We start from the raw sequence: 25,352 nt of genomic DNA, 5'->3' as shown, positions 1-25,352 counted from the left end.
CCGTCTGGGCGCTGGAAATGCCCGAGGCCACTGGTGTTCCCTGGGCGGGCGCCGGGCTCCCGAACACCTCCACTCCTCCTCTCTAGATCTGGCCCTGACGGCCCCCACCACCCTGAGGTGCCCTGCGGCCGCGAGGGGCGGTTCTGGGCCCGGAGCCTGGGTCCCTCTCCCCTGGGCCTAGCTTTTCTCAGCGCCGGGGGCCGGGGCAGCGAGAGCAGGAGCCCGGGTCTGGAGCGCGGGCCGGCGTGCTTCTCAGGGGCTCCCAGCTCCTCAGAGGTCTGGGGCGTCACCCCTGGCCCCAGAGGCCGCCAGCTCCCTGCCATACCCCCACTGGCTTCCTCCTCCTCCCGCCTCAGAGCTATGGACTGAATTATCCGCCCCCCCAACCCCCACGTCCACACGCTGAGCCCTAACCCAGCGTGAGGGTCTGCGGGGCTGGGCCTTTGGAGGGTGAGCGGTCGGATGAGGCTGGGTCGCCATAGGTGGCTGCTGCCCCATATGAAGCCCCGGGGGCTCGTTCTCGCCCGCAGAGCACCGGGAGCCGGGAGCCGGGAGCCGGGAGCCAAGGCCCCCACCTTGATCTTGGTCTCCAGACCCCTCTCCAAGGCCTAGCCCAGCAAGGTCACGGCTGGGCCCTCCACGTCCCGCCCCCAGCTTGCTCTCTCCCCCAAGCCAGGCCAGGCCCACCCCGCCTTGCCCGGACCCCCCCTCCCCCTGCCCGGCCACACACACACACACACACACACACACACACACACACACAGACACGCACGCACACAGACACGCACACACACGCACATGCACACACATGCGCACACACGCACACACACACCCAGGCCCCTTCCTCTCAGGCGGCCGCGGGCCTCCGGCACCTGGCCGAGGTGGCGGAGATGGAGAGGGCGTGTGCTTGTAAACTTTAATTCCTTACAGTAGAGAAACACAAGGCAAGCGACGTGGGCGACTACAGCAAAGCTCACAGGTCCCGGGTCGCGGCTCCCGCTGGCGGGCGGTGCCTCCTGCTGCTCCGGGGGGATCTGGGGCCCATGGCGCCACAGGACAGCTCAGTGCTCGGTCCTGCAGCACCGCCCCCGCCCCACGAGGTTCCAGCTCCCCCTGCCAGCCTCTCTCCCGCCAGGGGAGGGGACCTCACGCCAGCCACAGGGCTCACCGGGCAGCCAGGGGACGTCCCTGCGGTGCCCACTCCAGGCCAGGCTCGTCCTGAAGGGACGCCAGGCTGGCGGGGCAGACAGTCCTGCTTACTCGACGTGGGGGCCGGGGGCTTGGCAGCCGAGCCCTGAGGTGAGCGTGGGGGGCGGTGGGGGGGAGCGGGGGCCGCTCAGACAGAGGTATGAGGTGCAGAGGCAGGGCGGTGGGGGTGGGCCTCCGGGGGCTAAAGGCGTCTGCCCGGCATTGGAATCACACACCGAGGACTGGGACGCTTGTCCGAGGGGCAGCGGCTGCCCTGTGGGCACCGGGAGCAGGAGGAGCCCCCCTGAGGCTGGGGTTCGGGCCTGGCCCAGCCCAGCCCTTGGCTCTGTCCCTGGACGGCCGGAGCGGTGCCGGCTGTGCTGAGGACCGACCGCGGTCCTTCGTCCTGTCCTGACCCGCGAGGCAGTGGCTCCGGTGCCGCCTCACAGGACCACCTCGGGGGCGATGCTGAACAGGAGGTCGTCGTTGCCCCGCCGCACCTCCAGCAGCAGGGGCGACTCGGTCAGCACGGCCTCCTGCAGCTCGCTCGAGTCCGCCAGGGGCCGCCCGTTCACCTTGACGATGATGTCGCCATCCTGGATGCCTCCTCTGCGGACAGAAGAGACACGGACGCGGTCAGCGTGCCTCCCTGGTAGCCTGCCCCCTCCCCGCCCCCCCCGCCCCGGGCGCAGGAGGGCTAACAGCACAGCCATTTCCGCCGGGAAGGTGAGTGCCCCCGCCGCCAGGCTCACACACCAGGATGCAAATGTCTATTCCTCCCCGATCCCAAGGGCGGACCAGGCGGGGCGCCCGGGCCAGGGCTCTGCCCCTCAGAGCCTGGTGTCTACATCTGCGTCCTGCAGGGAAGCGCGCTCTGCAGTGACAGCGAGTCCAGGGGGTTGACCCCGGGGCTGTCACAGTTACTGAGATGTTGGCACAGAGGCAGGGCTGGCCGGGCTGGCCTGCCTTCTGCACTCAGCTCGCTGCGACCTTCCCCGCCGCCCGGAGGTGGGCGGGCAGGGCGGGGCAGTGGTCAGGTGTCTGGCCTGAACCACCAAGGCCCACACGTGCCGGCTGTGTGACTTGCAGGGTAACGTCTCTAAGCCTCAGTCTCCCCATCTGAGAAATGGGTAGGCGCAGTCTGCGGCACCTCCCGGGCTGCCGTGAGGAGGAGCTGAGATGATGCGTGTGGAACGCCCAGCTCAGAGCAGCCCCGGAGCACCGGGTGGACTGTCTCCAGCTCCCAGATGACAGCTGGGCGCCAGCCATCCCGCAGCCGGCCCGCGTGCTATGGAGACCTCCGCCCAGGGAGGGCGGGGCTTCTCAGCATGCAGCTGCCTCAGCTCAGGCTGTCGCAACAGTCAACCTTCACCTAGTACTCGATGTGACAGGTCTCTGGGGGAGGGCGGGGGGCAGTAGGCTGAGACACGCCCATTTTGCAGACGGGAAAACAGAAAACCTAGGCCAGCCACGGCGCCGGAGAGTCAGGCTCAGGGAGGTGCTCCGGCCCAAGGCCAGGGGACACTCAGCCCTGGACGGGCATGGTCGGGGCTCTGAGGGAAACTCGCTCTCCACCTGCCCCTGGCTCACAGGCCAGGCCAGAGCCCCCCCCCCCCCCCCTTCCCCATCATGTCTTCCGGGGAAGTCCCAGGCTGGTGAAGCAGGGCCAGCCCGGCCCCACGTGCCCAGCCAGCCTCCCCGCTTCCCGGGGCAGCCTACCTCTGAGACGGGGAGTTGGGAGCCACCTCTTGCACGTAGATCCCGCGGCTGACCTCCGGGAAGTCCGGGTTGTTGGCCTTTAGCTCCTCCACCAAACTGCAAGGACAGTCCCGCTGTGAGGCTCCCCCAGCCTGAGGCTCCCCCAGCCTGAGCCTCCCCCAGCCTGAGCCTCCCCCAGCCTGAGCCTCCCCTCAGCCCGGCCGGCGGGCCTCTGCTGGGCCCACACCGCCCACGCCTGCCACCACCGCTCTGCCGGCCACTGGCTCTTGTCCGTGTCCCCACTCACTCCACACGGCTCCTCAAGAGAAACCCCAGGGAAGGGGGGTGATTAGAAATGTGGAGAGAGGAGGGTGGTGGATAGAGGAGGGGGGGAGGAGAGAAAGGAAGGTAGGAAGGAAGGAAGGTAGGAAGGAAGGAAGGAAGGTAGGAAGGAAGGAAGGAAGGAAGGACAATGGGTGAAGGGCGGAATACACAGAAGAGCAGGCAGGTGGTGTGATAGACGGATAGATGGATGAAAAATGGAGAGATAGCCTGGCTGGTGTGGCTCAGTGGTTGAGCATCAACCTATGAACCAGGAGGTCACGGTTTGATTCCTTGTTAGGGCACACGCCCAGGTTGTGGGCTCGATCCCCAATAGGGGGCGTGCAGGAGGCAGCCGATCCATGATTCTCTCTCATCATTGATGCTTCTCTCTCTCTCCCTTCCTCTTCCTCTCTGAAATCAGTAAAAATCTATTTTTTTTAAAAAAAAGATGGAGGGATAGATGAACAGAAGGCAGGAAGGAGGAATGTGCACATGGGTGGATGGAAGGAGGGATGGAGGGGCCATGGCACGGAGAGGCAGAGGACGGACGCGTGGTGGGATGGGGGGGGGGTGCATGGAGGAGGAGCACACGTAACAGGTACATTGGTCTGGTTACGGGCTGCCCTCAGACTTGGGCCCTGGACGCACAGCTGCGGACGCAGGAAGAGAGTTCCGAGGGGCCGTGGGGAGGGGGGGTGCAGGCGGCAGAACAGGCTTCGCGCTCCCCAGAGCCCCGCCTCAGTGACCTCCTTCTCCAACCCTCCCCTCCCTCCTGGCTCCCTTCCTTCCCGTCTCCCCGCTCCCCACTCCCTCCTTCATCGTGCTCACTGGGCATCCCCAGGCACCCGCTGGGCTGCAGACCCGTCCTGGGGCGGGGCAGAGGGATGAGCGGACACAGCCCTCACCCCCAAGGAGCTCACCCCCAAGGAGGGGGGCACAAATGGGCTGTTCCAACACCACGGACAACGCCACCGGGGAGGGAAGCGGCCATGCACCTGCGAGGAGGCGCCTCCCCCACGCCTTCCGCCTGTGGAGGGCGCCATCTCCCTGACGCTCACGGGCACCCACAGCCCCTGCCTGGGACTCTGTGGGTGCGACTGGCTGAGGCGCTCCAGGTGAGAGCTTCCTGACTAGGGTGGGCCCTGACGGGCGCTGGTGCTTTTGTGAGAGAAGGAAGGTATTTGGAAAAAGACGCACAGGAGAGGAGACAGCCACGGACATCAGAGGCGGGGATCGAAGGGACGCGGCTACACCCCAAGGACACCAAGAGCCGCCGAGCCCGCAGGGAGCGCGGGCCTGCCCACACCTTGGGTGTGGACTTGCGGCTCTCAGGACAGAGAGAACACGGACGTCCTGCCATTTTTAGCCAAGCGTGTGGGACTCTGCTACGGCAGCCACCGGAGCCTAAACCCGGAGGCTTCCTGGAGGAGGGGCACCGAGGGAAGTCAAGTCCGAGGGAGTCTCTCAGGCAAAGGGGAGAAGCGCTGCCGGCAGAGGGCCTGGCCTGAGCAACGCCCAGCGCCTGAGGGGTGGGCCCCGGGGCACCTGCAGCTGGCCCGCCTGACCTGGCGGGGCTGGGGCCACGAGGGACGCAGCGGGGGAGCATCGCCAGGACACTCACCTGGGCGTGATGGTCCTCATCCGAATGCCGATGAAGCGCTTCTTCCAGTCTGAAACAGGGCGGCTCCGTGAGACCCTCAGGAGGAGGGGGCCAGGGGGCAGAAGCCCCCACAGGAGCAGCGGGCTGTGCCATCCTGCCCGCCAGCCCCGCCCCGTGCCCCCCCCCTCCTCTGAGCTACTCCTGAGGCTGGGAGCAGTCCGGGCCGTCTGGTGGCCTCACGCCCCTGCACCTGCAGGCACCACGCCCCCACATCAGCGAATCATCAGGGTGCCGGGTCTCTTAAGGCCCACACACAGCAGCAGTCTTACTGTGGTTCTAGTAACGATCAGAAATTGAAATCTGAAAGAATGTACCCCTGATGAGAGCCTCAAACACGTGAAGTATCTAGGACTCAAGCTGACGAACACTCGGTAAGGCCCGCACGTGGAGAACTAGAGACCACGGAGGGAGACCACGGCCGAGACCACAGCCGAGACCACGGCCAGAGAAGCCATGGGGCCAGTCTGTGTTCACGGGGCGGACGATGCAGTGTTGCCACAATGACAGCCCTCCCCAAACCAACTAGAGTCAACGAACCCATCAAACCCCCAACAGTCGCCCCCCAGCCCCCTCTGCGAAGTGCAGCTCCAGGGAGGGGGCCCAGGCCAAAGGCTCCCCGGGGGCAGGAGGCAACGGCTCAGGGAAGGCTCCACCAGCAGAGAAAGGTCCGGTTCCGAGCTTCGGAGCGGCCCAGGGGGAGAGGGCTCGGGCGGCTAGATAGACGGCCCCTGTCACCAATAGCAGCCTCCAGCTCGGCCCTGCCCTGCCTCTGGGCTATCTTCACCCAAGGGACACGGAGGAGCCAGGAGTCCTCAACAGCAGGACTTCCTGTGGCCAGTCCTCAGGGCACTGGCCTGGGCTGTACGGGCTCTGGGTGCTGGGTGGCCGAGGGGTGGGGGAGGGGCAAGCATGCGGAAGCCCCTGCTCTCAGAGCACTGGTGAGAGGGCTGGGAGGAGACAGGGAAGCAGCGTGAAGGTGTGCGGACCGGGGCTGGGGCAGGTGTAGGCCAGGTTGGCCAGGAGTGGGCATAGGGACGAAGTGGCGAGAGGGAGATGTGTACTTGGGCTGAGAAGGAAAGTGGGAGGTGGCCACCAGGAGGTCTGAGAGCAGCAGTAGGACCCTCCTCTGGACGGCGGCTGTGACCTCTGGCTTTAGGGAGGCGATTAGCATGTGCTCCCTGGGGAGAGTCACCGGTGCCTATCGAGGCCTCTCCCAGATGGATGCCCCTGGCCACCCGTAAGTGGGCAGGGTGGGCTGGACGTCCCTGTGGGATGGGGGTGAGGAGATGGAGGGTGGGAGGAGGATGACTTCCAAGGATCAGGGGCTTGGGCTCCACTCTCCTGGAGTACAGGTTACCCTACCTGACAGTCTGCATGGCCAAGGGCAGAAAGAAGTACTCAGGGACGGGCAGATAGATGGTGGGAAGGGTGGGTGGATGGGTGAATAGGTAGATGGATGGATGGGTGGATGGATGGATGGGTGGATGGATGGATGGGTGGATGGATGGATGGGTGGATGGATGGATGGGTGGATGGATGGATGGGTGGATGGATGGATGGGTGGATGGATGGATGGGTGGATGGATGAATGGCTCAATGGATGGATGGATGGATGGGTGGATGGATGGGTGAATAGGTAGATGGATGGATGGGTGGATGGATGGATGGGTGGATGGATGGATGGGTGGATGGATGGATGGGTGGATGGATGGATGGGTGGATGGATGGATGGGTGGATGGATGGATGGGTGGATGGATGAATGGCTCAATGGATGGATGGATGGATGGGTGGATGGATAGATAGGTGGATGATGGATGGGTGGATGGATGGATGGATGGATGGATGAATAGGTAGATGGATGGATCAATAGATGGATGGATAGATGGATGGATGGATGGATGATGGATGGATGGATGGATGGATGGATGGATGGGTGGATGGATAGATAGGTGGATGATGGATGGATGGATGGATGGATGAATAGGTAGATGGATGGATCAATAGATGGATGGATGGATGGATGGATGGATAGATGGATGAATAGGTAGATGGATGGATGGGTGGATAGATGGATGAATAGGTAGATGGATGGATGGATGATGGATGGATATGTGGGTAGATGGATGGATGGATGGATAATAGATGGATGATGGATGGAAGGGTGTATGGATAGGTGGATGGATGGATGGGTGGATGGATAGATGGATGGATGGGTGGGTGGATGGATGGAAGGATAGATGGGTGGGTGGGTGGATGGATGGATGGATGGGTGGGTGGATGGATAGATGGATGGATGGGTGGGTGGATGGATGGAAGGATAGATGGGTGGGTGGGTAGATGGATGGATGGGTGGATGGGTGGGTAGGTGGGTGGGTGGATGGATGGAAGATGGAAGGATGGATGGGTGGGTGGGTGGGTGGATGGGTGGGTGGGTGGAAGGAAGGACGGACCAGGTTCTGACAGTTACGGAGCAGCTCAGACACAGGTAGTTGGAGGCGGGAGGTGGGTCAGAGGTCCCCAGCTGGTCTGGAGGGGTGGGGAGTGCACATGGCCATGAAGTGAGGAGGGGGAGGATGATCTGAGAGAGGCTGAGGCTCAGGACCTCGGGGCCGGTCGGGAGTGAGCGGGGGCACCCAGCACGGAGGGCAGCTGCCCCTGGAGGCCCAGCGTCCGGCCCCGCCAGCGCTGGGGGCTCTACCTTTGACGTGCTTGTCCTGGAACTCGGTGAGGAAGCGCGCGATGCGGTCCGAGGGGATGGCGAAGGAGATGCCAGCTGCGACCTTGAGTGTGTTGATGCCAATGACCTCACCGTCCTGGGTGTGGGGAGAGCAGAGGGCGATCACTCTAGGGCCCAAGAAGCTGCTGCCCTCAATGCAAAGCATTGTGTCCGGCCCCAGAGCCGCCCTGGCCGTCCTCCTGCCAGAGGAGTCCCTGGGGCCCAGAGGCTGTCCTGGAGGTGCCCTGGGGCTCACATCTGGGTCAGGGGCCCTCTACTCTCCCACCATTTCCTCCACATCTGCCCTTCGCCCTCGCGGGAGCGTGCTAGCTGCCCTTTGGAAGCAGCGCCCACTGACCCTGGGCCCCCCAGGCAGGGTTCTGAGGGGCTGAGGCTGAAAGAGGGTGTGACAAGGACTGGGGGACCAGGTCCTCCTCTCCCCCTTCCTCTGGAAACAGGGTGGGGGAGAGGGGGGCCAGGGAAGCTCTGTAGCACCCCCACTCCCTCCTCCCTCCCTTTGGAGCCGGCCTCTCACCCTGACCCCGTCCTGACCCCCACAGGCTGGGACCCCACCGGCCTGGGCTGTGCCGCTCCCTGAATTCCTTTCTCCTGCATGTCCCCATCCACCCGACCTCAGCCTCCACCGCCAGGTCAGGGCCCCCTCCTCCAGGAAGCCCTCCCTGCCCGGTGTCCGTCCAGAGCTCGCTCCCTGCCCCTCACGTGCACTTGGGAGTGACCATGTGGGGACCCTCCCCCCACAGTGGGGACCCTCCCCCCCCCCCCCGACACCTGACAATTCCCAGGGCCCAGGAGCTATGGACTGAGCTTCCTGGTTTATCCTGAAGTCTCACCCAGGTGGGAATGAGCCTGACTGTGGGGCCCAGCACAGACCTGGGGGAGGGGACCTGGGAGGAGGGAGAGGGAATGAGGACACCCCTCATCTTGCACGTAAACTCGAGGACAGGGAGGTGCAACGGATGACTGGCCCAGCCTTGTCTCCTGCCCCAGGTCCTTGATGGGCACCCCTGCCTGGGCTGCTCCTGGGCCCTCTTGCTCCTGGACAGCCTCCCGCATTCCTGGGGTCGCGGGGGCTCAGGGCGGCAGGGGCTCTGGGTCACGTCCTCCTGGCCTCCAGCCCAGCTGCGTTCCTGACCCTCATCCCTGTCTCGAGACGTGCCCCCTCCTGTGAGCGGAGCTCCAGTGAACCAGCAGCCCGCCCTCTGGTCCTGGGGGACACTTACCAGGTTCACCAGGGGTCCCCCGGAGTTCCCGTACTGCAGGGGAGAGGCGCAACGTTAGCCGAGCCCCGAGCCCCGACCCAGCGCCCCTGAGGCACTGCCGTCAGCTCTCACACTAACAGCACAGACGGAGCCAGTGTATCCCCAGCAGCAGGACAGGCCTCGCCACGTCCCCATTTCACAGATAAGAAGCCTGAGGCCCACAGAGGCCAAGCGGACGGCCGTCCGATGGCCGGGTCTGGCCCGGGCAGTGCTCTCCGCACAAACGTCCAGGCTCGCGCCACGCTCGCTTCCATGTCTCCGCCACTCGGGGGCTGGGCAGCACGGGGCGGCCACGGGATGGGACACGAGTCTCATCCTGGGACCTCGAGGAGCCGCGACAGAAACTAACATTTCCAGCAGATGGCCTGAACCACGGCAGACCCAGAGGGGCGGGCGCTGGGGCGTGGGGCAACGTGCTTCGTGGGTGCAAAGGTGCCACCCTTATACTCCTAAGAATGAAGACATGCTGGCCTGGGGGTGCAGTTTGGGCAAAGATAACTCAGGGGCGTGGCTGTGCCTCTGTGCCCTGAAGGGCTGTCCCCCGGCGGGGCAGGGGCCACGGACCCCGGGCAGACCGGCACCACGGGATTTTCTAGCCGGTGGACGTGAGGGGTGGGGGGGGGGCTCTGGGGAAGGGCGAGCCCACGAAGGCCGCACAGGACTCACGTTGATGATGGCGTCCGTCTGGATGTAGTCCATGTCCGAGTCCCGCAGGCCCAGCTCCTTGCCGTCCCGCTGGGCCGTGCTGACGATGCCTGTGGTCACGGTGTTCTGCAGGGCGAAGGGGCTGCCGATGGCCACCACGAACTCGCCGGGACGCAGGTCTGCCGAGTGGCCCAGCTGCAGCGCCGGGAGCTTTTTCTGGGGGGCGAGGGGGGCGACACGGAGGGAGGCTAGCGGCGCAGGCCGGCTCGGGACACGGCCGGGCCCCCAGAAGCGGCGTGAAGACTGAGGCCAGACTAAGGCCGGGCGGGCCTCCAGCTGACCCAGGCGGCACCCACGGAGCCGAGGCTCACCCCCCGTGACCGCCGGCCTCCCAGGGCTCACCGGGAGGGGGGCGCACAGAGGCCATCGAGCCCATTGGTTGGTCACAGGTCCCTCCCTCCCCCCACCGCCGCTCTGCCACCCCCACGCCACTCACTTTGGGGTGGATCTTGATGGTGGCGATGTCCGACTTCTTGTCGATGTCTTTGATGGTGGCCTCGTAGGTGTCGCCGTTCTGCAGCTGCACCTTGAGCTGCTGCCGGCCTGAGACGGCGTTGGTGCTGGACACCACGTGCGCGTTGGTGACGATCAGGCCGGCCTCGGACATGAGGAAGCCGGAGCCGCTGGACAGGGGCACGTTGCGGCCGAACAGCGGGTGTCTGCGGGGCAGATGCGCGGGGTCAGGGCTCGGGGCCTGGATGCAGGGTCGGCCCCGGTGACGGCCCAGCCAGCGTGGGGGAGAGAACTTGAGTTGGGGTCCCCCACGCCCAAGTCCAAATCCTGGCTCTGCCACTGACCGGCCGTGGCCCTGGGTCTCACCCACGGGACAGCCACGGAGGGACCTCATCCCCGGCTTGCAATTGCGAGTGAGACACAAGGCCATAGTGTCAGACCTGTGATGGCGGCACGCTCGCTGCGCAGACAGCCGGACGCGAGCCAGACAGACCCGGATCCTAACCGCCAGCCCAGCCCACTCCCTGCCGGAGGGCGGGTCGCTGAGCCTCCCTGAGCCCCGGTCCCCCACCCAGGAGTCGGGGTAACCCCTGTTCTGCTCAGCGGTGGGCCCGGGGCCTACAGCACCAGGAGGTAGGTGGGCCCTCAGGCAGGGCTGCTGTGGGCAGAGGAAGAAGCACTAACGTGCCTGCCGCGGGGACGCTCACCGGCGGGGACACCGGGAAGGCGTTTCCTGGCCTCTGACTGCGAAGCAAGGGCACGCACTGCGGTGGGGACCTGCTCCCGCCGCCTCCGGCCCCTGCCGCCGGCCAGCTGCCCAGAGGCCCCACCGGCGGGCGGCAGGCTCCGCTCAGTGGCCTCCACAGCCTCGCTGTCCTCGCCGCCTGCGGGCCGGGCTGCCGTCAGCCACGCGCTGGCTCGGCGCCTGGGGCACAGCCCGAGCCACCTGCAGGGCCGGGCACTCAGCTCCAGTGCCACTGAGCGCGTCCAGTGGTCACTTCCTCAATGACACATCGGAGAGGGCAGGGAGGGGTCAGAGTGCGGCCGGGGGCCGGGCCGGCCTGAGGGCCGACCTGAGTCACAGCGGCTGGAGGCCGGGGTGTGCGGGCTCGGCTCCCACAGCAGGAAACGGCCGGGACAGCCCACCCCGGGGTCGTGGGAAGATGCGTGGGCGAGAGCGGAAGGGCCTCGGGTGCAGGCCGTGAGGGGGCCTGGGCCTGGCTCTCTCTCTGAGGGGCCGCACAGGCTGGCTGAGAAGAGCAGGCAAGCCCAGCCCACAGGAGGTGCCCAGCCCTGCTCTTCCCACGGCGCTGGGCTGCCGCCTGTTGTCCGCTGGCCCCACAGAGCCCCGTCCCTGCCCCCAGAGATGGGCAGTGGCCCCCAGTGACCAGGGCTCCCACTGGGCAAGCATGGTGCACAGCGAGCGGGGCCCTGTGCCGGGGCCGGGATTGTGGTGATCCTTTCTCTGGGCCAGCGGTTCTCAACCTGCGGGTCGCGACCCCTTTGGGGGTCAAACGGCCCTTTCACGGGGGTCACCTAAGACCATCCTGCATTTCAGATATTTACATGACGATTCATCACAGTAGCAGCATGACAGTGATGAAGTAGCAACGAAAATCATTTTATGGTTGGGTCACCACATGAGGAGCTGTAGTTAAAGGGCCAGAAGGTTGAGAACCACTACTCTAGGCTTTACAAATGGCTTCTCTGAGATATAAACCCGTAGGAGCTGCTCCAGAAAACAGGCCGCGTGAGTGAAAGAAAGAACCACAGCCCGCCCGCTGTGCCCCGGCCTGGCGCCTGCAGCTCTGCGAGGTGGGGGGCTGCCGTCCGTTCCCCCGGAGAGGGGATCCGAGTCCCAGGGGGACGTCCCTCCCAAGGGCGCAGGACAGCCAGGAGTCGGGTGAGGTCACCTGACCCCAAGCCCACTCGGGCCGCTACTGCCCCAGGGCTAGAGTGGAGGCCAGCTTGGGACCCAGGAGGGGGGGTGCGGGGAGGGGGTGGGGGGGTCACACACCTCAGGAAGAGCTCGATGTGCACCACGGCCGGCGCGATCTGCTCCACCACGTCGGCGATGAAGTTGAACTTGTACCGCGGGCTGGTCAGCTGGTGGAGACCTACACTGGCAGGAAGAACACGGTGCGTTAGTGAGGCCCACACTCCGCCCAGGGCCTGCCCCGGGTGGGTGGGGAGGGGGACGCTCCACTGGGGACCCCCCAACGGGGACCCCCCAATGGGTTCAGAGCCCTTCAGGACACTCCGCAGCGCAGTGGCCCAGACACAGGGAAGGGCACTCGCTCACCCCAAGAAGTGTTAATGCTGCGCTTCCTCACATCACCTCCCCAGGTGCTGCCAGGCGGCCGGGAGGCTCAGAGAGGTTGGGACACTTGCTCTGGGCTGCACAGCCGTGGTGTGCCACTCAGGCTGGGCCTGGGCTGTCCCCGTGGGACCACTGGTCTGCCATATACAGCAATGCCCTGGCACAAGGACACCGTCCCTCCCTTTGCGGCACTGTCCCGTCGCCAACCTGACTGGGTAAGGGTCCTCCCGCCAGAGCTGTCCCTGGTCACCACACTGTGGGCCCCTCCTGGCCTCCATCTGCAGTTCACTTGGCCGCACCGCCGCCGGACTTGCCAGGAGGTTCACACACTCCCCTGGATCCTTCCCCCGCTCAGATTTCTGCTGCCTCAGCAGAGGGGGCTGCTGCCTCTGGGACCACAGCTGGAGGCAAGGCCCAGGCCTCGTCCCCTGCTCAGGCATGTGCCGGGTCTGCCAGGACCGGCGCCCTCTGGAACCCGAGCGGCCCAGCACTGCTCTCGCTGGCCCTGGCCCGGAAGGAGCACTGGGCATTGAGCTCCACACACCCCGGCTTGGCTAGGCGGCACCACGCTCTGGGGGGGGAGTGGGGGGGGCGACGCCACCACGCCCTGCCACCCTGATGGTGAGCAAAGGGGGCCCGGCTCGCAGAGCCTCATGTGGATCAGCCCTGATGACCTCTGGGAGCGACCGAGCGCGGGGAGGCAGAGGGCAGGAGGGGAAGTGAGCGCAGCAGGGAGAGCAGGGAGCAGGCAGCCTGCAGCGGAGCCATAAATACCGTCTGCGGGAAACGCGGTCCCTCCCCACGTCCCCACTAATGTCCCAGCTGCTCAGGGACAGCAGGGACGGCCCGTTTTCAAAGTGGGGACACTGAGGCTCTGCGAGAGGACGGCGCACATCTAGTGAGGGGGGAAGCTGGCTCCCTTCCCTAGGGTCCCCGAGGCCCCCCTGCCCGTTACGTCTGATCTGGGACACAGAGCCTGGAGGAGAGCTGGCCTCAGTCCTGGGGTCCGGGGTGGTGAGGAGGGCCCCCCCTCATCCCTCGATGTCTGTCTCCAGCAGCCGCGGGCACTGGCCACAGAGGGTCTGGCCCGCTGCGGTCGGCCTGAATCAAAGGCCGCCTGTCCAGGTGGCTGGAACCTGGCTAGGAGGTGGGGCGCATTGCCAGCCACTGCCGGCTCCTCCATGAGCCAACGGTGGGCAGCCAGGGGCCACGGTGCCCAGGAGCCCTCTGCCTAGAGGCCAGGCCCCGGGTGGGGCGGGTCTGAGGCTCAGAGGCCATGGTAACGGCCAGCCCAGGAACAGGGCCCACTCGGGGCCAGGGCTCTGTGCTCCCAGCAACCTAGGTCTCAGAGGGTGCTTCCACGGAGGATCGCTAATCCTCCCGGCACCACTGAAGGCGACGCTGCCTGCCCCCGGCCCAGCTCTCACCACTGCCCGGGGCCCTGGGACCGGATTCAGGCTCCAGCCTCCAGGCAGGACGGGAACCAGCCCTGAACCCGCTGCCTGTCCAGGCTCTGTCTCCCCCAAGACGGTCCCCACCAGGCGGTCCCCACGCCCGGGCCCTGGAGGACCTCAAACCCGGCTGGCGCGGGAGGCGTGGTGGGGTCTGCAGCTCTCCCAGCGTACCCCGGGGCTGCCTTATCCCAGCCCGAGGCTCAGCCCACTGAGCTGTGCTGGTGGGGGGCCGGGGTCACCCCTCCCACCTGTGTCACTGGTTGGGCCCCTTGCTGGAGTTTCTGCTCCATCACCCACCATTCTGCCCCCAGTGCAAGGACCATGCCCCACTTCTCCCCAAACAGGCGGCCCCAGCTTGTCCCGGGCACTGCTCAAACCCACCTCCTCCAGGCAGCCCTCCGCAGACTTCTCCCCGTCCGGAGTGCCCCGCGTGGGGCTCCCACACACGCCTCACCCAGGGTGGCGCTCGTGTGCCGTGTATGCAGCCCTTCATGCTGAACGCCTTCCGTGCGCCCTGCGCTGCTACAGGCCTCGGCCAGCCACGCTCCGCAGCGTGGCTAGTGACGGAGCCGAGGGAAGCCGGGGTGCGCCCGGCCCAGGCCTGGAACAGCGCAGGCCGGGGAACAGTGCGCGCAGACCCAGCCTCTCGCACAAAGGTAATGGGTGTGGCTGCCTCTGCCCCGGCCCCGTGTGAACAGCACAAGACGATGAAATGTCTCATCAAACAACGGCACACGATCACGTGGCCTGGTCCTGGGCTCAGCGGCTCCACCGCCCGGGCCGGGAGCCCCTTAGGCACGTCTATCCCGCCCCCCGACACACACACACACTCCCCCGCCGGGTCCCTCGGGTCCAGGGAGTCCGCACGCTGTACCAGCGGCTGAGGTCCTGACCCGGTGCCCTGAGAACCAGGTGGCACGGCGGCCTCAGCCAAATGCTGTTCCTTCAGTGTGGCCCCTCCAGAGAGCACTTAAAGCAGGGCGGCTCAGTGGTACCTGCAGCGACTTCACAAAGGTGGCCCTCGCACTGCCCGAGGGAAAGGCCGCGGGCCACACAGCAAAGTAGTGCACGTGGGTTTTCGGGGGAAGGCAGTTACGAGGGAGCTTGTCTTTCATGGACTTTCCGAAGGATCTACCAGGGGCAAACATACGCAGATATACCCGCAAAGTAGGGAAGCGGAGAGGAGGGCCTGGCGGAGGCCGGGGCTGGGCTGGGGCGCAAACAGAGCAGGCCGGGCACTGTGGCACCCTGTTCCCAGCTGGCGGGCAGGCCGGGCACTGTGGGGCTGCAGGAGCTCCAGGGAGTCACCAACACGCTCCTCTGGACAGAGACAAGTCTGGTTCTCCCCACAGGCAGCGAGTAAGCAGCACAGGCAGGGCCCATGGAAGCCTCTGGAAACACTTCAGAAAGATGGGAAGGAAGGAGCGGGGAGGAGAGAGAGGGGCGGGGGGGGGGGGGCATGTTCCTCTTGACCCCCTCGGGCCCAGCACACAGTAGGGCTGCAAACACCACGAGAACCACGGTCAGCCCACTAGCCAGGCCTTGCACAGCATCATGGCCAGTTCCCGTCCCGGGAAACGGAGGCTGGGGGTGGAGACGGATGGGCGCGGGGTGGGGACCTCGGCGCCGGAGCCCTCCCCGACCCCAGGCCTGGAGCACCTCTTCGGGGCTCCTCGGCCAGCCGGTTGGTGACAGGGGCTCTGCCAGGCCCTGTCCCTTTAAGCCGAGGGGGGGGGGTGCTGGGGGGCGGGCAGGGCCTGGTTCCTCCCCTTCCTCCCCGCAGGGGTGAGTCACCCCGTGAATCAGTGGGAGGGAGGACTGGGTTCCCACCGCCCCTTTCCACATGAAAACCGTGGGCCGGGCTGGCTGGGAGCAGGCTGCTTGTTTACTCGGGGGTCTGGACAACCCCGCCCCCGCCCGTCCTCGAGCCAGCGTTCTGAAGTCAACAGCCCGCTCCGCCAGACTCAGCTGTTAGCATTTTTTTCCTCAAAAATAAACGAATCCACAGGCCTCGGGCGGTCCAGTCTGGAGGAACCTGACACAGAAAGCCATCAGGCCGTGTCCTGAGGTGCCTCCCGGGGGAGGAAGGGCAGCGGGGAGGGGAGGGAGCGAGAGCCGGGCTGGACGCCACCTGCCTGTCCCTGCCGGCTTCGGGGGGGCTCGGGGCCGCACGGACGTCAGGATGGCCCGGGGACAGCAGGGGAAACCGAGGCCCAGGCAGCCCGCAGGCCCACTTCACCCGCAGCGCCGGCCGGGCACTGCCAGCCCCGGACCATCCCCGAGGAGGACCCAGCGGCCCCCAGCACGAGGGGCCAGTCGAGGTCCCTGCCCCGTCCCTGGCGACCAGAGACTCCCGTCACCCGGTGGCCAGCTGTGTCCGGGGCAGGGGATGACCAGGAGGCCCCGGGCTGTCCCCTCTGTCCGCAATGCCGACCACGGCCCGTGGAGCGGACGACACCTGTGTCCAGGCCCCATTCGGAGCGGCAGCCGCGCCTCCCGTCCCTCTCCGCGCTGTGGCCCTCTGCGTCCCCGGGCACGTGTGCTCCCACCTGTCCCCGCCTTTGCCCTCCCCTCCGCCCTCCAGGCCCAGGACAACACACCTCCTCCAGGGAGCCCACCCTGACGCAGCAGCTCAGGGACGTCTCTCTCCTCTGGGTCTGTGCCCTGCGGCCTGGGCGCCCCTGACCCACAGCCGTGAGCAGCAGGAGAATGAGTGACGGTGAAGGAGCAGGGGGTGCACAGGTGTTCTCCAGGGACAGGCCAGCGGCCCAGGCCCCTCCATGGCCCCAGCACCCACTCCCCGCCCCCTCCCCCCCAGGAAAGGCAGCTTTGAAGCCCCAGGAGCTGCCCCCGGGCTAATTGGTTCCCAGACAGTCCCCGTGTTTTTCTTTCTCCTGCAAACTTCCCTGTCCCCAGTGAGCCTTCTCCCCGGCAAGGACAGTGGCTCGGATCCCACGCAGCTGCAGCTCCGGAGGGGGCCCAGGTTCCTGTCCCGGGACCCAGGGCGGGGCTGCAGCCAGGCCCCCCCTCTGCCCGGGCCACGCCCACCACGCTGGGCTGCGGCCCTGATGATGGCAGTGACTTCTCACAGCGATCTGCCAGGCAGGAGTCCTTAGCTCCTCTCCGGGCGAGGAAAAGGCTCAGCGAGGTCAGGAGCCGTGAGGCCCGCCCACGGCCCACAGCCAGGCCCCTGACCCCTGCCCCAGGCTCTTCCTCCAGTCGGCGGGAGTCCTCAGCCAATGCAACTGACTGCCCGGCCCCGGGGAGCTCAACCCGCTGTCCTGGGCGTGGGGCCAGCCTGGCTCCTCGCCTCTGAATTCCTTTGGGGCCGCAGCCAACCCCGCGGAGGCGGCTCGTTTGTGCCTAATCCAAGTTCATCTGCCCGCCCAGCCCCGCAGACCAGGGAGGACTCCAGGACGCCACAGGGGCCACGGAGCCGCAGGCGCCCAGGAGGGTCCGCCCTGCCCTCCTCCTGCAGGAAGCCCTCCCTGCCTGACTCCCTGGGCGAGGTCCGTGAGACGCCCTCGGGCACATGGAGCCCCTGCCCCGCCAACACGCCTGCTCCTTCCGGCCCCCCCCCCCCTCCTCACGCTCACAAACCCCGTGTTCGCCAGAAGCCTCCATCTGTCAATACTTAGGTCTGTGCCACTGACACCGATTAGCCTTCACTCCGTGCAAAGCACCCTTAGCTCCTGGCCGCCGTCACTGTCCAATGAGCCAGTGACAGAGACCACTGCTCTCCCATTTCACAGATGAGAAAACCGAGGTGAGAGAGCTTAGGGGATGGGCAGGGTCTTGCCGTGGGAAGTGGGGGAGCTGGGACCCATCCCTGCGCAGCTGGCGTGGGGAACAGCACTGGGTCCCAGCGCTGGCCCTGCCCATAGCGAGCCACGGGGGCTAAGCATACAGAAGGGCAGGTGGGCACTGCTCCCCCACCTGCGCCCCTGCCCTGCACCTGGGGTTCACTCCAGGGTCGAGCTAGGCGCACTCCGGCTCCTGCTCACCCAGCCTGATGCTCGGTGTGGCCGTGTGGGCAGCTCTGTTCATCCCCAAGAAGCTGGGGTCTCCCCCAGGCCCCTCACACATGAACTTGGAGGAAAGGACAGGGACCTGGCTTTGGGCGGGGTGGATGGGGTGGGGCTGCAGGGGCGGCACAGGTCATGGAGGGTCCCCCAGGCTGGCGAGGCGATGAGCCATACCCTCCGAATGACACACACACAGTGCATGACCACTGACCACAGACAGCCACGCGCCGACCAGGCTATCGACACAGAGCCCAGCCCCCCACGGACACCCTCCGCGCCGGGGGCCCCCCCAGAACCTCACCAGAACTCATCATCTTGCCTCTCTAATCAGCTCCTCCCAGGGTCCCCCAACCCCTGCCCTGGCACTGCCCCCAACCTCCAGCCCCCATCAGTCCTGACCTCCTACTGCTTCTGCCCACCCCCCGCCCCAGCTCTCACCAGGCCTCATCACCTCCCGCACCCAGGACACTGGCTGGGTCCCCGTACCCCCTATACACACCTGTTACCCATAAACCTTCCTCGGCCCCCACCCGGCCCAAAAGATGGGCCACCCTGTGGCTCCTCCATCTGCACCCGCCTTCGCTCAGCACTTCCTGCCATGCTCCTCTGCACAGGCCCTTTGTGCCACCTCCTCCAGAAGCCCTCCCTGATCACCCTTCGCTGGGTTCTGCACCTCTTCATCTGTCCCTCAGGCGGGACTGGGGATTCCCAGGGGCCCTGCCAGGGGTGGTGCCGGTGGGCAGGAGGCAGAGGCCAGGCCGCACCACGCCTGCAGCCGCTCAGAAGTCGGCTTGGTTCTGAGGGCAATGGGAGCCAAGGAAGGCAGAGGGTAAGGGAGCTTCAGGCCGAGCTCTGGCTGGAGCCAGCTGCCCAGCCCCGGGCCTCAAGCTCCCCTCTGGCTGCGCTCCTGGCTCCCAGTGGCCTTGGCGCCGGCCGCCCAGCAAGGGCAGACGCTGCAGCTCAGCTCTGCTGTCCGTGGGAGGAGGGCGCGGGGAAGGCGTCACGGGGAGGATTGGGGGTGGAGGAGGCGTCATCTTGCCTGATTTGCTAAGAGGATTAAAAATCAAACGCCAACAAAGCTCTTAAATAAATAGCGCTGGGAGCCGCAGTGGGAACCTGCTAGGGTTGCACAATAAAAGCTGATTATTAGATGCCACATACGCCGCCCGGGGCTCCGGATTCTGCATTCCCTGCGCTCAGAGGCCTGCGGTCTGCAGCCGGGCAGAGGCGGCGAGCCTTACAGGGCTCTGGGGGGAGGGAGGCCTCTGTGCTGGGCAGACCCTCCGGACCCCTCATCTCTGAGTTCGTGGTCCCATTAGAGAGGTCTGTGCGCACACCATGTAGCTGAATCGCCTCCCAGAAAGGTGGTGAGCCCCACCCCTGGGGGCACGCGAGGACAGGGAGGATCGGAGGAGATGCACACGTCAAGTGGTGACTCACAGCACCTACTGTGCACCAGGCTCTGGGCCCAGCCCGCCAGGGAAGAAACAGACCACACCCCCGCCCTGTGAGGCTCAGAGCCTGGTGCAGATGGACTGAGAGCATCGGGTCAAAAGGCGGTGTGAGCGTCTAGGGGGGACCCCAGGGTGCACTGCTGAGGCTAAGGAAGGGGCTGCCTGGGCAAGGTGCTCAGGGAAGGCAGCTCAGGGCTGGTGGGCCGTCTAGGCCACACGAAGGTGAGGGAACAGGATTTGGGGCAGCGGGCCCAGCATGGGCAAGGGAAGACCAGTCTGGCTGGAGCACAGAGGAAGAGAAGGCGTTCGGGGTGGGAGGGCCAGAGGGCACGGGCACTCGTGGGTCAGGGTAAGTGTTGGGTAATAAGAAGTGGAGGGTCGAAGGTGACAGGCTTCCGACCTAAACTTCCCAGGTGGTCCTCGCGGCCCAGGACACGGCCAGCTGAGGCACAGGGCTCAGCTCAGAAGAGACAGCGGGACTGGGACCGGGTGAGGATGGCACGACTTCTGTGCGGGAAAGCTGGGGATGGGCACAGCCTTACCCACTCTGGCTGGGCCCTCGGAGGGCAGCAGGGACACTGCCCCAGACCCAGGGCTGACCCTGACTCCAGGCCTCGGGGCCCCCGCTGCTCCCCAGCTGCAGATGAAAGCCTGGGACCCGGAGACTGTGGCTTTCAAAGCCCGTCAGACTAGAGGCCAGACCTGGCTCGGGCACTTCCTGGCCGACTGACCTCAGACGAGTCGCTGGCCCTGCCCCTCCTCCCTGGGCCCGTCTGTGGTGCACGCAGGGCCAGGTTCAGAGCAAATGAGACAGCGCCGGCCGAGGCCTGGCCGCAGCGGGACTCACAGGCCGGATGGTGCGAGCGTGGCCCTGCGAGACTGAGTGTCCGCCCCAGACCTGCGAGCCGCCCTCCTGCAGCGAGGCCTCGCCTCCCTCTCCTCCGGCCCAGCCACCCCACCTGCCTCCGCGCTGCTGCTGTCCCTCTCCGCCTCCCCATCCTTTACCTGGGGCGCCCAGTCACCTCCTCAGCTCGGCCCGGAGGCACCCCGACTGCGGAGGAAACAGCGGGTGGGTGCGGCCTGCTGATGGGAGAATTCCCGCGCACGTGCTGCCGGCACCTCCGCTACAGACGAGGGAGCTGCGGCCAAGGAGCTGCTCAGAGGCCGTTGCTGAGTAAGAGGCACCCCAGGATGCCTCTGCCGGGATGTCCCCGCTGAGCCACCTGGGGCCTGTCTGTGGTCATCAGGCGGGTCCCCTCTCCCCACCCTCCGTGCGTCTTCCCGTGCTCTCAGTGTCTCGGGGGCACAGACAGGGTGCCTCATGGAGGGACCCTTGTCGCCGCCCAGGGCGGCCGCACACAGAGCAGGGACCTCACACAGGCAGACCCAGCCCGTCAAGAGTGAGGCTTTCAAAATGCCTGGGCCGCCTGCGCCCTGCCCGCCTGCCCGGCCCTGGAGTCTAATCTAATAGTGTCCACTCGGGGGGCGAGGGTAGGAGGGGCCCCACGCACACAACCAAGCCGCATGGGCGGGCGCCCGCCCGGAGCCCTCCACCTCAGACCCAGCAGTGGAGCCTGCGGGGAGGGGGGTGCCAGTACCCAGCCCCAGAGCGGACCGGCCGCCCGAGGGTGCAGCGAGCACCCATTACATGACAGCATCCACCTCCAGACACCCGGGCACCACGCTCTCACCCCGACCTGGGCACCGGCTAAGCCCAAGTCTGAGGCATCGCCCTCACTTCCCTCAGGGCCCCACAGTGAGTCTCCCCCATAATCAGTAAGTGCCAGCTGGTGCTTCCCAGGCTGGGCTGCCCGGAACCCCAGCGTGCCCGGAGAGCCTGGATCCCACCCGGGAAGGAGAGTGCTCTGTGCAATTCTCTTGGAAAACGCTGGGCTTTGTCATTCCTGTGTGTGCGCACATGTGTGTGTGCACATGTGTGTGTGCATTGCACGTGTGTGTGCACGCTCTTACTGCAGGCTTTCTCAGAACCCCTGGCGGAGTCCAGTGTTCATGTTCCCACGCTTCTGGGCCGCGGACACTAACTCTCAGAACACCAGGCCCGGGAAGCCGGTCTGCAGGGTGAAGTCTATGCACGATGCTGTGGCCCTGGGTCGTCCGGTCCCCGCCAGCCTGCCCAGCCTGGTGTCACACGCATGGGCACACACAGCAAATGTGCCCGCAAGTACACACACATCCCCGGCTGCTCAGAGCTGTGTGGCCTCCCCATGTGTCCTCGCACAGCCAGCCTCCCTGAGCAGGTTCCCAGCAGCCCCTCATCCAGGCGGCCTCTCCGTCCGGCTGCCTGGGGGGCACCCTCAGCTGAGAAGTCCCCATCTCTGAAGGCTCCCAGCACCCCGGCAGCGGTGCCCTGGGGGTCTCCTGCTGAGGCCACACGGGCCTGGTCCATGAACCTCACGTGTTGCTCACTAACAACACAGGGTCTGCGAAGCCCTGCCAACCCAGCGCCGGAGCCCGCCTTCCCTCGCGGGGCTACGCCGATAAGGGGACGGCGGGGTTTTCTAGCCTCTTCTCCCCTGCCGAGGGGCAACCCGGGTGGCAAGAATCAACCTAGGCCCGAGCCAGTTTGGCTCCGTGGATAGAGCGTCAGCCTGTGGACCGGAGGGTCCCGGGTTTGATTCTGGTGGAGGGCACATCCCTTGGTTGCCAGCTCCCGCCTGGCCCAGGCCCTGGTTGGGGCGCGGGCGTGCGGCAGGCAATCGATGTGTTTCCCTCACATCGATGTTTCTCCGTCTTTCCCTCTCTTCCAAAGTCAATAGAAAAATATCCTCGGGTGAGGATTTAAAGAAAGCAGCAGCAGCAGCCCAGGGCCAACCCCAGGTCAGGCTCCAGGGCTCCAAGGACTGAGGAATCCCAGGCGGCCTCTCCCAGGGAGCCCCACGCAGCGGGACCCCACGCGCGGCAGCGAAAAGGAAAGAAAACACTGCATGTTGCTCCAGGCACCCAGCCTGGGACCGGAGGCCAGGAGAGATGGCTTCCCCCCCTCCCCGCCCCCGCAGAGCAGGGTCGCGCAGCCGCGGAAATGGACCTCGGAGGCTGCAGTGACCCCTCTGGGCCTCAGTTTCCCCAGCGGAGGGCTGGCTAGATGATTGCCACCTGCCAGCTGTGCCCAGGGGTTGCGGACCTTGAGGCTCCGAGCCTCAGTTTCCCCAGGAGAAGCCTCCGCGTCCCCTCCCCCACCGGCCTGCCCCGGCCCGCGCACTTACCCAAGGGGCAGGCCCCCTTCTGCAGCTGGCGCACGGGCGACCCGGAGAGCTGCAGCGCCCGCCGGCTGGCCGCCTGCAGCGCGCACACGTTGGCGTAGGTGTGCCCGTCGGTGCCACACACGGCGTGCGCCCAGCGGCAGCGACACACGCCGCGCGCGCACTCCAGGCTCTCCCCGCACGGCGCGTCGAGGGGGCGGCCGCACGGCTCGCCCTCGCTGGCGGCGCACACCAGGCAGCAGTTGCAGAGGTCGGGCACGTAGCCGCCCGGGCAGCGGGGGCTCGGGCACCGGGACACGTCGCAGCGCGCGGGGCAGGGCGCCGCCGGGGGCTCCCGGGCCTGCGCCAGCGCAGCCAGCACGGCCAGGAGCAGCGCCCGCGCCTGCATGGCGAAGGGGCCGGCCGGGACCCGCGGGGACTCTGAGGCCGCGCTGGGGCCGGGCGCCTGCGGAGGGGCCAGGGACGGGCGCGCAGTCACATGCGCCGGCGGCTCAGCTCAGGCGGGCGGGTGCAGGGACCGCAGGGGCATGACCGGGGCTGGAGGACAGAAGAGGCGCCGGCTGCCTTGGCTCCCCCTGGGCTGGCCGTCCTCGGGCAGAGGGCCCGACCGCATTTAAAGGCGAAGCCCGGCCCCGCCCCCGCTGGAAGGGGCGGCCCGGCCTCCCCGCCGCCCCGGCCCCGCCCCCGCCCCCGCCCCAACTGGCCCCCGCCCTGCCTTCCAGGCCTGGACCCACCCAGCAGCTCAGAACTGGGCCTGGTCTGGGAGCCCCCGCGATGGACACGCTGGTGACCTGGAGGGGGAGCCATGGGGAGGCGGAGCAGGTCTCAGGCGCCCCTCGAGTCCCTGCACTGGACGCGTCCCTGTCCAGGGGTCCAGCGGCCTGAGCTGCTCCCCTTCCTCCGCAGCCTGTCTCCTGTCCCTCACCCTTCTCCTCCTGCCCCCCCCCCCCCCAGCACAGGCCTGGACAATGGCTGTATGGATGTCCCTCCGCGCCCCCGCCCCACCTCCATCAGGAACAAGCCCTCAGGAAGGCCTGCCTTCTGCCCAGACGCTGGGACTTTTTTCTTTTCAATACATTTTTATGGATTTCAGAGAGGAAGGGAGAGGGGGCTAGACTAGAGAGAAACATCAATGGCGAGAGAGAAGCTTGACCGGCTGCCTCCTGCACGCCCCCTACTGGGGATGGAGCCCACAAACCAGGCTGTGCCCTGACTGGGAATAGAACTGTGACCTCCTGGTTCATAGGCTGATACTCAACCATGGAGCCACGCCGGCTGGCAATGCCTAGATCTTTAGAGCCTGGAGGATGGCCCTCCCGGGCACGGGCTAGGTCTGCCAGGGCCCACAGCTCTGCCTCGGTTTCCGTCTCCATGCATCTCACAGGAGTGCTGGGGGACCCCAGGGAGCAGATGGTGGGTGCAGTGTGTGCAGGCGCCTGATGCTTGGCACACAGTCTGCAGGAAATGGAAGCTGCTCCTTACCTTATTAACCGCAGTCTCCGAGGGCACTTCAGGCCCCGCCCCTGCCCCAGGGGCCCAGAGCCTGGGACAGGAAGTGAAGCCACTGTGATGAGGGCTGTGGGGTCGGAGGAGAGGGCAGGAACCCCTTTTGAAGGTGAGTGGGGTTTGGATATGTGGTGAGGGGCCTGGGAGCTGGTGGAGGACAAACCAGAGCCGGCCACCACCTGCTCCAAGGCTCCAGGCACAAAAGCAAAGCAGAGCGAGCACTCATTCATTCAGCGAGAGGACGTCCGTCAGGGGAGAGGACGGGCGTGCGGACCAGGAGCTGGGCGTCCGTCAGGGGAGAGGACGGGCGTGCGGACCAGGAGCTGGGCGTCCATCGGGGAGAGGACGGGCGTGCGGACCAGGAGCTGGGCGTCCATCGGGGAGAGGACAGGCGTGCGGACCTGAAGCTGGGCGTCCGTCAGGGGAGAGGACGGGCGTGCGGACCTGAAGCTGGGCGTCCATCGGGGAGAGGACGGGCGTGCGGACCTGGAGCTGGGCATCCATCAGGGGAGAGGACGGGCGTGCGGACCAGGAGCTGGGCGTCCGTCAGGGGAGAGGACGGGCGTGCGGACCAGGAGCTGGGCGTCCATCGGGGAGAGGACGGGCATGCGGACCAGGAGCTGGGCATCCATCAGGGGAGAGGACGGGCGTGCGGACCAGGAGCTGGGCGTCCGTCAGGGGAGAGGACGGGCGTGCGGACCAGGAGCTGGGCGTCCGTCAGGGGAGAGGACGGGCGTGCGGACCTGGAGGGCAGGCCCAGGCCTTTAGAGCAGAGGGACTGGCCCGCAGGTCCAGGACGTCCCGGGGGGCTCATGACCCAGAGCAGCCCCTTGAGAAGTACAGGGTGTGGCAAGACGCCTGTCGCTCAGGGCAGTGCTTTTGCGGGCCTGCCCCCGCCCCTCTCGGTGCACAGAAAAGAGGAGACCTGGGAAGGGTCAGGAGCTCACATTTCTTCTAAGCCTGTCTCCCCTAGATGGGGAAGCTGAGTCTCAGAGAGGCCAGGCCGGCCTTGCTGAGAGCGAGCTTGCACCCCTCTGCGGTTTAGGGTGACAGCACGGCTGCTGCCCGCCCGAGGCTGCTCTGTGCTCGGTGTTATCTGACCATATTCACAGCCCTGGGTGGTGGGCGTCATGACCCTTAGTAGAAGGCTCTGCAGGTGAAGGCCTGCAGGGGGCAGGCAGGGCTCAGACCCGGGCCTTCCCGCCAGTCCAGTCCCCGCTCTTCCCTCCAGGCCACGCTGCCCGCCACGGTCACCCGGTTTGACCTTTCCCACTGCCTTGCAAAGGGGGTACTTGTTTCTTGTGCAGATGGGGAAACTGAGGCCCCGAGAGAAAGGAGACACAGTAG

The 25,352-nt window shown here is 66.5% G+C and overlaps 1 protein-coding gene across 1 annotated transcript; it reads right to left on the bottom strand.

Annotated features, from left to right (window-relative positions):
* Window positions 1–902: 902 nt before the first annotated feature.
* Window positions 903–23,099, bottom strand: HTRA3 (HtrA serine peptidase 3). Its single transcript, XM_059676615.1, has 9 exons — window positions 22,503–23,099; window positions 12,043–12,142; window positions 10,009–10,231; window positions 9,534–9,728; window positions 8,829–8,861; window positions 7,570–7,684; window positions 4,832–4,880; window positions 2,908–3,003; window positions 903–1,797 (listed from the first exon to the last, which is right to left on the bottom strand). Exons 1-9 carry the CDS (start codon window positions 22,885–22,887, stop codon window positions 1,632–1,634), a joined length of 1,362 nt encoding a protein of 453 aa, XP_059532598.1. The 5' UTR covers window positions 22,888–23,099; the 3' UTR covers window positions 903–1,631.
* Window positions 23,100–25,352: the final 2,253 nt, after the last annotated feature.

Source organism: Myotis daubentonii, chromosome 1 (genome assembly GCF_963259705.1).
Source record: "Myotis daubentonii chromosome 1, mMyoDau2.1, whole genome shotgun sequence".
In the NCBI taxonomy this organism is placed as follows: Eukaryota; Metazoa; Chordata; class Mammalia; order Chiroptera; family Vespertilionidae; genus Myotis; species Myotis daubentonii.
This window is presented reverse-complemented; position numbering and strand designations above follow the sequence as displayed.